Source organism: Rhododendron vialii, chromosome 12a (assembly GCF_030253575.1).
Source record: "Rhododendron vialii isolate Sample 1 chromosome 12a, ASM3025357v1".
Classification (NCBI taxonomy): domain Eukaryota; kingdom Viridiplantae; phylum Streptophyta; class Magnoliopsida; order Ericales; family Ericaceae; genus Rhododendron; species Rhododendron vialii.
The window spans coordinates 24329793-24342197 of NC_080568.1; the positions used below are offsets into that span (position 1 = coordinate 24329793).

Here is a 12405-nt window from a genome sequence, read left to right on the forward strand (position 1 = left end):
ACTACTCTTTTCCCCTGTTTTTTTTAGTAATAAAAAGGAGGGAAAAGAAAGGCTACAACTCAAAAGCGTAAAAGACGAATCCAACTTTGGGTCTAATAAAGGAAGCACGCCTCACCAACCCTTTCATATTGCACTATATTGGTGTAATCCATTTCCAACACCATTAAGGTGGGTTTATCTGAAAACCTAGCAATGAAGGATTGGTTTAGCGGTTCGAAACTTGAACTCGATTAGACAAGACCTGGGTTCAAGTGCCCATTGCCCCTTATTGGAGCTAAACATCCCAACACCACCTACATGTAACAACTTCAGTCCCGATATAGGCATGGTTGAATTCCTCACAGATAACAGTGCGGTGTGACTGAATAATACTCCCTGACGGAAGTGACGGGATACCATACCTGCACTTTCATTTAAGTACCCAAAAAAGGAAAACTAAACTGCGACTAGAACCTGGCCAATTGCTGAAGTGGGTAACGTTGCTTGAAAACCGACTCCGAATAAATGGAGCTTCGGATAAAAAAGAATAAATGGAGCTAAAACAGAAAGAAGGGCACGAAGGCAGCTTATTTGGAGAATGAAAAACTGGTATTGCCAACACAATATTTTCCATGTGCAAATCAGCGGCTTGTAAGGCCGACAAAAAAGGCTTGATGATGCCTACATGTTCAAATGACACAGAAAATCCAATTTAAAGAACTAGTTGGAGTTTAAATGAAAATCTATTGCTACCGTTTACAAAGAACCAAAAGTTCTTAATTAATCGTCTACAAAAACAAGGGTCCTCAATGGAGCATTCTCAAGAGCAACCAGCATATAACCCAAGTTCCATTCAAAGCAAAAACATCTGAACCACCATCCTAAATGGCTTGTCGCCAAAAAAAAGTCCTATGAACAACTAATTGAGTTGTAAGGTCATCACGACTCGGCTGGTGGATTGGTGGCTTGAGCTCCTGAAGTATGATTGTTGTAAAAGTTCCCACCACCACCACCCCTGCCGCCTCTTCCCCTATTGTTATAGTAATTCCTAGGGTAGTAGTTACCAGGGTGGTTTCCAGGGTGGTCAAAAAATTGGTTGCGGCCATTCTGGTAGGGGCCACCTCCCCTGCTGCTTCCTCGTGCTCCACGGCCATTGGGGTAATAACCCCTGCGGCCCCCACCAGCACCACGGCCGCCTCTTTGGTTGTTTGGATAGTTTCTCCGGGGAGCATACTGCTGCTCTTTTGACTCCATGTCGCTTGGATCCAGTGATTCTTCCTGTGGTTCCTCTACTTCTGTCTGAGACCGAACTTCTGTAGAATTTTCCGCCTCAAATTCACCCTGCAGAGGAGTGCAATATTTCTTCACATTAACCAACAAATAAGTAACTAATACAGGATTGAATATGGTGCAACGGTGTACAAAATACCACCTTTTGAGATTCTTCCACAGGACTCGACTGATCATCATATGTTTGATTTCCTTGAAAGTTTGATGCATCTACATCCTATAAATAGGTGCAAATTAGGTTACAATAGTGAAAACGAAAGAGAAAATTCATATCTAACACAAGTCCATCACTTATTGGGAAAAAAAAAAGTAACTGAGACAATGAAAAAAGAATCAGACATAGTTGAAATTTTCTTTATAGTATTCAAGAAATGCTTGGCCCTTTCGCACTCAGTAGTCATGACCAACTTCAAAAGAAAATGACAATGATATCACAGACACACACAAAACACACAGAGACTAATTGGTTGAAGGAAAGAAAAGAGAAGAAAGAGATGAGTGGGAGTTACTTAGCTGAGTCGGTACTCAGAAATCTTTAAAACAAAGGAAGCAAACAATCACCAACTAATAAATCAGATGCTCAATCTTTGCCAAAAAGATTTAGATGGCCAACACATAGAATGTTGGAGTATTGGACGTATCAACATTAAAAGGCATGAGGGACTGGAAGCAAAATTCTGTTCAAGGCGATGTTACAAGTCAAGCATCAATACATTGACAGTCAACCAATAGGTGATCCACTGGTCCTTCAAACCTCCAATCGGTGATCCATTGTCCAATGATCCTTATTCCTTACAAACTAAGTGTCTAACGTTAATGGTAGTTGTGTTTTTCTAATCTTACCGTGATAGAATTATATTTTTGGAGTTCTATATGAATTCTTAAGATAAATCTATATTACTAATATATTATATATTCGACGTATTCCTAACACATCTGTGTCCTAGTTATTGAAAAAATGATGTATTTGTGGCGTGTCCATGTCTGTGCCTAACATTGAAGTGCATTCACAAATATATTTCTACACCAAATTACCAATTTCATCTCCCAAACCAAGTTTTCTCCAATATGTTCATCACAAATAAATTAAATTTTCTTCAAATTAATTTTTGCTGAATCTCCATTTCCCTATGAATCAACCATGGACTCAATTAGAATAACTATATTGGACCAACCAGAGTTAAGCACTATCAAAGTCCTGGCATGTACAATAAATTTGCTTAGGCAAACAAACGAATAGATGGAAACCTCTTCCATTCTACATAAAACAACTAGAGGCTTGTGCATAAGCAATGTCTACACACAGTACAATTTGATGCATGCACTGCCATAAAAGTTGCAACAAACACCTTAATCACATTAAAATGTAAAATATACATAAACAAAATTGAGGAGATAACCCATTTAGAAAATATAAAAGCCATACAAAGTAAAAGTCATGTTAATTGCTAAAACTATGAGCCAACAAATGAAAAAGTAGTCTGGAAAAGACAACAAAAGTTTTGGTTAAATCAGGAGAAGAAAAATAACTTCAGTACCTTTTAGCAGCATAACTGCATAATATAAGATTGGAAGAGAGAAACAAAAGATTTTTCCAGAGAAACTCTTCTTCAAACTGCAATTGCAAACAGATTTCTAAAGAAAGAGCAAGTGTATACATGTGCAGAGAAAGTAGGGGTGCGTGTGTATATTTGCAGAGAAAGGGAAGCAGAGAAAGAGAAAACTGGACGCGGAGTTAGGTGTGTAGTCCCTATGTTGCCCAGCAGTTGAAGGGATGTGAAGGTCGTTAAGAAGTGGGTTGTCTGCCATGACACAATGGCAATTCTCGGATTAGGAAAATGTGAGGGGGCTTCAAAATTGGTTACACCAAACTGAGGTGTTTCCCTTTAAATCTAGTTACAGGCTACAGCACTCTAACATATAACCAATTCCCTCAAGATATATAACAAACAAAGAGAACTAGCACCAGATATTAAGAAAGAACAAACTTGTTCGTCCAATAAGCATGAAAGGTAAGTATACAAAAATATTTCACTGTTTGGCCTACCTGCACCAACAATGAGACAAACTAATCCAAGTGATGGCACAACCACCAAAGAAAACCCGATTCTTGGTATTTTGACTTTGATTCTGCTAAATCAATTACTTGTTGACTACAAATTTTCTATCTTATCTTATGCAGTTCCAAAGATAGAGTACAACAAAACGTAAAGAAAACTCAGAACACAAGTAACTTAAAATAGTGTTGTCATATAAACCACTACCTCTTTTATGGAGAAATTAGTAAACACTATCCGAAAAATAGCCACAAAAGGGGACATTCCAGTTGCTCTCCCACTCTTTACTAATCATGTAACCCAATGTGCCAAAAGAAGGCTACTACCCAATGGCTGCACAATTAGAAAAGAATGGAAGGACTTTTTTTTATCGGACCTAAAAACTCACTAGTTTATCATGAAGCATGGGCCTAATAATAGCTAAATATGAGTCTTACTGAAAAGGCTATTTGAAAATTGACATCCACATCCAATATGAAACTAGCGACGACAGCCAATGTTTAGGCCTGCCCAAATGCTTCGCACAAAGTAGTGTAACAATGAAAAATGGAGAAGTATGGTATGAAAACTATAGGGACGTGCAAATGGAGACGGGGGGTGGGGGTCATCAGTAAGAGGAACCGGCAGTTTTGTGAGATCAGATGCTTCCAAAATTGGGTCTTTTGAACAAATGGGGATGGATATGCAGAAAATAGGCAAAAGGGAAGGGTAGTGAAGCTAAGTTACACAGGTAAAACTTACCTTCACATATGGCCTTCAGAACAGGGGGTTCAGTTAGGGATATGGTGAAATGGTTAACTTAAGGTTGGTCAGCATACAAATTAGTGGCAGTCGTTTCGTGAGGCAGGTTCTCTTTTCCGATAGTTGGTGGTTAGAATGGAAGTGTGAAACCTAGATTGCTTATGTGGAGAGATGGGAGGTGATAAATCAAATTTACAAAACAAAGTTAAGGTCATGCAAATGGTAATTCAGAAGGAAAATAATGTTCTTGAAGACAAGTTTGTCTTCAGAATTTGTGTGAAATCGGAGTGATCCCTTGCTGATAGGGTCGTGCAATGTTCTACAGGTTCCAAACTGTAACAAAGTGAAATGAAGCATTTATTTCATGGTAAAAGTTTTGCAACAGTGGGTAGAGTGGATGAGGACAAGATTTATTCCCCAAACCACAATAATCACCTTCCACCTCAAAATTCTTCAATAATGTTTACAGCCCCACATACGTACCTAAATGCACATATGTGCAGACTTGGACAGAAACCTGAAAGGGGGTATTTTGGGACGAATCACGAATGTGGACGAGCAACAATCGAACCGTCAACCTGTAGGAATGACGACTGAAACGATATCTCGCCTTCATCATTTTTGTACCTTCTGCTGTGTTTGAAGAACAAATGGTATATTGTCCCTCATTTTCTCAATCACAAACAGAGGTCTGATTGAGATCCGCAAATTCAAAAGATAAAATATTATCACATGTACATGTGTTTCTGGTGGTACTGTGGTACAGTTCATGTGACACGAGATAAATTGAAATACATATACGTGTGGGTTTCAGAGAGAAATGATCAGGTTCGCCCATGTAGATCAACAATACGCTCTGGGTTTATAAAAATGGTATTTTGGATGGCTCTTCTGATTTTACATCCTTATTATGGTCAATTCTGGTGGTTTCTACAACATTTTCCCCTTCAGCAGTTCTACTAAGTTCCAATCTGTGTTGTTTAGCATCCAAGTCTATTGGAGTTCCATTTTCATCTTACCAAGCAAATTGATTAAGGAGATTGAAAGCACCCTTGTGGCTTTTCTTTGGTCAGGTACTGAGCAAACATTCAAGGGCAAAGGTAAAGAGGGATTATTTCCATTGTCCTAAAGAGGAAGGAGGGTTGGGGTTCAGAAGAATGGAACAGAGCAGCCATGCTTAGACATTTGTGGGCTCTATGCAAAATATTCCCTCTGTCCCAATTTAAGTGTCCATCCCAAAAGAAGTGTCCACTTTCTAAAAATAACCATCAAAAAATGCCAAACTTCCAATTTTACCCCTAAAAAGTACACATTGATTTGACAGTTTTTTTTTATATTCGTGTCATTTTTAAATTGACAATATCTTTCATTTTATAATATTTTTCATGATTTTGAAAACTTTGTATAATAAAACTAATTGAGATCTATCAAACAAGATCCATATTACATATTTTTTGAGATTCATATTGAAAGATATAAGCGATTTTCATACATATAATTACCTTCACAGTTTTTGAGGTTAATCTTGGAAATTTAGAGTGAAAATTTTGACTTCTTAAAATGCACGATTTCCCGTGGAGGACACTTAAATTGGGACGGAGGGAGTACATGATACACTCTGGATTAAATGGGTGCATACCTACATCATAAAGGAGCAATGTTGGACCCCATGGAGATCCCTTGTCAAGCATCTTGGACCATGAGGAAGCTCCTTGGCCTTGGACACTTGGGTCAGCCTCTTATTCAGTATCAAGCATTTTTTTTTTATGGTTGGATAACTAGCATCCTCTTGGACCATTATATGACAGGTTTGGAGAGAGAGTGGTATCCAATGTGAGCAGATCACTAAGGGCCAGGGTTGCTTCTATTATTGCTCATGGAGTCATAGTGATTGGAGATGGCCTAGATTAAGAAACCCCTCTACTGAAGACATCATTGCTCAAACTCCTCCCAGTCTTAGACCTAACCCTGATGTGGAGATTCTGTTCTTTAGCTACCTCACCCTAGTGGCTCTTTCAGAGTCAAATCTACTTGGAATGCTACAAGGAAGAGGTACCCAATTCAACCTTGGCACAAGATTGTTTGGAGTAGGAATAATGTGCCTAGATGGTCTTTCATTTTATGGCTGGCTGTTCTTCAGCACTAAGGATAGGTTGAGGAGCTGGGGCATGCAGCTTGATGGTGTTTGTAGTCTATATGCCTTGTTCGGTTATGTTTTTGGAAAAAAAATTCTAACTCAAAAAATACTCATTACCCCTACTTCCAATCATTACTCACCACTCATTACCCCTATCTCCAATCATTATTCTCATTTCTCTCTACTCGTTACCCCTACTTCCCATCATTACTCTATTTCTCTCTCCACTCATAACCCCAAAAAATTTCTCAAAAACTCATCCAAACACAAACATATGTAATTCTGAAAATGAATCATATCACCACCCATTTTTTGATTGCTCCTTCTCAACAGTTGTTTGGCAGACCTTGGTGACTAAGAACAGGGTGCATTGGATGTCTAAGAAGTTAGGGGGAGGTGCTTCGTTGGTGCTGTTCCAATGTGTCTGGAAAAGGTCTCAGTTGCACTGCTCTTAAATGTACCCTTGCTGCAACTGTTTATGGTTTGTGGTGTGAAAGAATAATCGCATCTTTGGAAGTGTGGCCAAGAGGCATGATCAAGTGACTGCAAAAATTGTGTTCTGGAATAAGACATTTCCTTAGCTCAAGGAGAAACATAAAGTACACTACTCAGAATAGGACTCTCAAAGGATTTTAAAAACTGTATAGTTAGGTTCTGTTTTGCATCTCGTAAGCTGTTTTGTCTCTTGCTGATTGTATTCTTGTTTTGTACTAAGGGATTTTATCACTAAACCTTGATTCTTTGGTGGAGCTTTATAATATCTTGCACTTACTGGGAAAAAAAAGTTCCGTGAGAATCAGAGATCTCATAGAACCCACACACAGTTTAATAATCCCACAGAAATAATCTGCTAAAACATCGCATGGCAGTCCGAAAAGGAGGAAGAGAGATGATTTGGAAGAAGCGAAACACAATATACATCGCATAAATACAAACACTATACTGAACTTCATTCACAAACAACTACTTCAAGAGGGATGAGAAACATGAATGAGATGACTGACAAGTACAAATGCATATAAAAGTAATAACCTTACTAAAACAAGGATAGTGTCTTCCAATAGGTTGGATGGAAATAAACAAGTATGCCACCTAAAAAATCATCTTACCGCCTCATAAAACCCAATCCTGCATGGCAAAGCAACTCAAGCAAAATAGAATACCCATGAAAACAAAAAAATAACGCTCAGAAACTAGTTTAACTACATTTTTTTAGCAGCAAATGTTCTGGGAATAAAACAACAAAGTGTTTTTTACAAAAGAAGATGATAGTTGATAGCCGACAATCCAAAAAGGTGGTCATAGATTTTCAACACGTTAATCCAAACTCTTCCATCCCCCAACAACAAAGTCAAGAATTATTTAACCAACCAAAGACAAGATGGACCCTAATCCACTCAAATGAATTCAAATGGCAGAAACTAAACAGCCGGCAACGTCTAACATATACATGCTAAATGCAGCAGGTAGCTAATCATGACATAATCGAAATAAATGGGCAAAAATATATCACAAAAATACTAACTTAAGAGGACACCATTATCTTTACCTTCTGCAGCTGATACTGCTCATCCAAACCTTCCACATGGACTGGCACACTGACTGGCCCCATGGATTCATGAACAGGTACCTGGAAAGAGGCATAATTTCCAGCGGCTGCAGCGGCCATTTCAACAGTAGCTTTCATCTCAGGCGTCGTGGTAACATAATCTGAAGCCATAATCTTGTTCAGCTTTGCTCTTAACCCAGCATCTACAAATCATCAATCATAGTCACTGTATCAAACACTGTCCATAGGACCCTTTAAATACGCTCATCCTAAAAGATAGCAAAAGAAAGACCACAAAAACCTAACAATCCTCCCTGAAATTTAAACATAAGATAACTACATGAATAACAACTAATAAATCTCCTAAATAAAATCCTACAACGAATAACGATTGCACAAATACAATAGCTCAAATACATACAAACAGTGAGTTCCTTCATGTTCCCTATCAATAACTCAACTAAATCAGTTCCTTCACGTTCCCTATCAATAGCTCAACTAAATCATAGTAACTGTATCACCTAATATATCAAAAAAAATTGTACGTAAATATGCTCCTGCAAAAGGACAACAAAGAACGATTTTAGTAACATATCCAAAAACTACCTAGAATTTAACAAGAAAAATAACTCTTAAGAATGACAACTAAATCTTCAAAATAAAATCCTAAAGCAAACAAATCAAAATGCTCAAATACAAACAACCAGTAAGGTGCCTCATGTTCCCTATAAATCTACATCAATCATACACACTGTATCACATACTATATCGAACACTGTCCGTAGAACCCTTTGAACACGCTCCTACTAAAAGATAAGAAAAGAAAGACCACAAAAACCTAAAAATCCTCCCTAAAATTTAAAAATAAGATAACTCCAAGAATAACAACTAACAAATCTCCCAAATAAAATCCTGCAATGAATAACGATTACACCAATACAATAGCTCAAATACAAACAAACAGCGAGTTCCTTCATGAATAAGGATTACACAAATGCAATAGATCAACTACAAACAAACAGTGAGTTCCGTCATGTTCCGTATCAACAGCTCAACTAAATCATAGTAACTGTATCACAAAATATATTAAATAAATGTATGTAAATATGCTCCTGCAAAAGGATAACAAAGAACTATTATAAAAACATAACGATGCTACACAAACACAACTGCTCATCTATGAACGAACAGTGAGTTCCTTCATGTTCCCTATCAACAGCTCAACTAAATCATAGTCACTGTATCACCTAATATATCCAAAATAAGAAAATAAAAAAATGTGCGTAAACCCCCTTAAATACCCTCCTGCAAAAGGATAACAAAGAACGATTATAAAAACATATCGAAGATTACTCTAACAATAACAACTAAATCTACTAAATAAAATCCTGAAGTAAACAAATCAAACAGCACAAATAAGAACAAACAGTGAGGCGCCTCATGTACCCTATCAATCAATATACAGCCAAAACTACTCGGAAATCCAAAACGAAATCGCAAACTAGACATACAAGTGACGTTCGGATCCGAATCGATCGGATGGTCCGAGCGCAGCAGCCACTGCGTGGCGTTGGAGACGCATCGCCGCAACGCCTCCTTGTGCGAGAGGCTCGAGTCGACCGGCCGCGACACCACCAGCCCGCTCAGAGTCGAGATCGAGTCCAGGTCCTTCTCGCTCAGCAGATCCCCGAAGCTCGACTCGTCATCGGTAACATAATCATAAGTCAAGCAGCACCCCCGCTCGTGCGTCCGGGTCAGCATCGTCGAGGTGAAGTCGTTCTGTCCCTTAACGTCAAACATACTCCCGAAGTACAGCAGCTTCACCAGATCTTCTATATCCTGCTCCCTTTCGGACTCCGTGGACGCGGGCGACGAGGATGCCTGGTGGTGGTGGCGCGTGACGGCGAGGTTGATTTCCTCGGCGAGGGCGGAGGCGAGGGGGGCGCGTAGCTTCTCGAGCTCTTCCATGGCGGCGACGACGTAGGGTCTGGAGCGGAGGACCTCTTCTTGTTCCTTGTTGAGGAGCTTGCCCTGGGCCTGGGCCTCTTCCGTCTGGACGATGCGGTTGAGTTTTTTTTTTAGGGTGCGGAGGCGCTTGTTGAGGACGCTGAGGACGGGGCCGTCGGTGGACTCTGAGACGGGCGTCGTTGCCATTGCGTTGTCGGGTCTTTTTTCTTTTTTTTGATGATGATAGGGTTGGACGGTGGGCTGGTTCCGCCGGTGACGGCGGTGGGGAGGAAGCTAGGGTTTCGCGAGGTTTTGGAGAGTTGTGGATGAAGTGGGAGAGTGGAGAGAGCGAGGAGAGAGAGAGAGGGTATGCACGGCGGATGGGGTTTGAGAGAGAGAGAGAGAGAGAGAGAGAGAGAGAGGTGGAAGAGGGGCGGTCGGCCTTTTGGAATGTTAATGGGCTGTGCTTTTATTCCGATTTTTTTCGCCCAAGGTGTGCTTTGGTTTGGTTTAACCAATGATATGGGCTGGGTTTGGACCAGTACGTTTAGCTGTTTTTTTTCAACGATTGTGCGCACACTCGACAACTCCCTGATCATGCACATCTCACATATATGTCGGTCCGATATATTTAATTGTGAATCTAGTCCCACACATGTGAGAGATATGTGATCGGTAAAAGCGTACCTCAACTCTTTTTTTTTTTTTGGTACAATAGGATAGAGAAAGAAACTATACTATCTCGGAAGCTACTCCTCCCATGTCCGTCTTCAACAAAGAAATGATTTTGTCACGCGAAATGACGTACGATACTATGTTGTCCTCTTGATCAACTCTCATCCTTGCAAATTTATCTGCTTCTTTGTTGCCCTCCTCGAAGTGGGTGTTTAGCCGGTGGCGTTCCGGTTTCTTAAGAAAAGAACTTTTTGAAGAAGAAGGTAATTTTAAGCTTAAAAATCATGTGTTTACGTAAATAATTTTTCAACCAATATGGATCTTATTTGATAAATCTCATTAAGATCTTTTAAACAGTGAAAAAAATTGAAAAAATAGTTTTTATTTTCATTATATTTAAATTTAAAATTACCTTCGTTTGAAAAAAAATACTAACTTTTTTTCAGAAGTGGAACATCACCTTAGAGCCTATTCAACCCAAATCTATCTTTTGAAACCCTATCAACTGGTTATTTTGATGATTTCCAAAACATAAATACTACTAGCTTTATTTATTATTGAGAAAAGTGTGTTTAAAGCATTTCACTATTCATGCATACGTATACTGTGATATAAAGGTCTCTATTTCTTATTTTATTTTGATAAAATTCTATTCATTTCTCTTCAAAACCAAATTTTTCGTCCAAAAATTTTATTTTAATTGGTGTACAAATTTATTAAAGAATATTTGACACTAATGTCATTTGAAAGGAATCCCAATATATATATATATATATAATTCTAAAGAATGGACAGAAAGAGTAATAGCTTTTCAATAGCACTAATCTGCATAACAAAACAGAGTAGACATTTCAAAATGTCTGATGAACAAGTGCGAACCTCTTTTACAGCTCAAATCACTTCTCTAGTTTTTTTTTTTCTTTAAAAAAAAAGTTGTAACAGTGCAATCGAAAGATATACAAAGAGAAGATATCTCTCCAGTAGTATTAGTAACAATTTAATATATTAAAGAGAGAAAGAATTTAATATCCCTAATCGCAAATTTTATATCTTGGTAATTTTCATATACCTCACCTCAATCAAAAACATAAAATGGGAAGAAAATTTAAGTTGGAGTGTTTGATGAGCAAGCATTAAGAATAGTACGGTATGGGGTAACTATTGGTTACGTAACTATGCAATTAAACTTTTGTGGCCAAACTCACAAATAATTCGTACTTTTTTTTTTTTTGAACAGTAATTCATACACGTTTGAATTCAGATCTTAAGCTCATAAGCGAGACAGCGTTTTATTCAATTTGGAACCTATTAATCCATCGAAAAAGCTCAATGATTCATGTGAAGTGAGGTGCGATCTAAGCCCCAATTGGTCCCATTCCCATCATATTATGTAAAATCAGTTTAGTTGTCAATTTCTTTGAAGCATTTCGGAAAGGACACACCGTCCTAATCGACTGATATTATCTACCCGCAGAATCGAGCGGTATACCCTTCTCATCGGTTAGCCCCTGGATGATGATAAAATCTCTAGACTGATTGGTTAGGTTTGGCAGTGGAAATGGTCAAAAGTCAGGATGATCTGCGAGCCAAACAAGTCGAGCAGGTAGTTGTTCAAACTTGGTTTGAAAACTTAACGAGTTTCAAAAATATGTTCAAGATTAGCTTGTTTATGAGACAAGATAATTTCAAACGAGCTTTAATCAAGCCAAATATGAGCTGATCTCAAGTAGCTTGAATTTTTTATATACATAATAAGCAGGACGAGCCTAGTTGCTTGTTCAAGCTTGATTTGTTTATATAACAATCAATCCTGAACGAGCTTTTAACGAACAAACACGAACTCAGACTCCAATAGCTTTGGTTCGTTTAGCGGCCCTGGTCAAAAGACCAACCAAACCGAGCTGATTTCATCTTAGCCTTTCACTATTAAGGGGTTAATAAATGGATCACACTTTTACCACTTAACTATATATACAGTTTCAATGTCATTATTTTTTTTGTAATACTAAATCTCTTGTCGAACAAGAGAA

The 12405-nt window shown here is 38.4% G+C and overlaps 1 protein-coding gene and 1 non-coding gene across 3 annotated transcripts; both read right to left on the reverse strand.

Moving 5' to 3' along the window:
* Positions 1 to 569: 569 nt before the first annotated feature.
* Positions 570 to 10277, reverse strand: LOC131310646 (uncharacterized). 2 transcript variants are annotated; one of them, XM_058337792.1, is made up of 4 exons: positions 9265 to 10277; positions 7754 to 7956; positions 1412 to 1486; positions 570 to 1320 (listed from the first exon to the last, which is right to left on the reverse strand). In XM_058337792.1, the coding sequence occupies exons 1-4, from the start codon at positions 9905 to 9907 to the stop codon at positions 919 to 921; spliced, it is 1323 nt and encodes a 440-aa protein (XP_058193775.1). In that variant the 5' UTR covers positions 9908 to 10277; the 3' UTR covers positions 570 to 918. The 2 variants fall into 2 exon arrangements, with proteins under 2 accessions (XP_058193775.1, XP_058193774.1); XM_058337791.1 differs by having other exon boundaries at positions 1409 to 1486.
* LOC131312196 (small nucleolar RNA snoR111) lies at positions 4616 to 4739 on the reverse strand. Its single transcript, XR_009195768.1, has one exon. It is a non-coding gene; the product is annotated as a small nucleolar RNA snoR111 (small nucleolar RNA).
* Positions 10278 to 12405: the final 2128 nt, after the last annotated feature.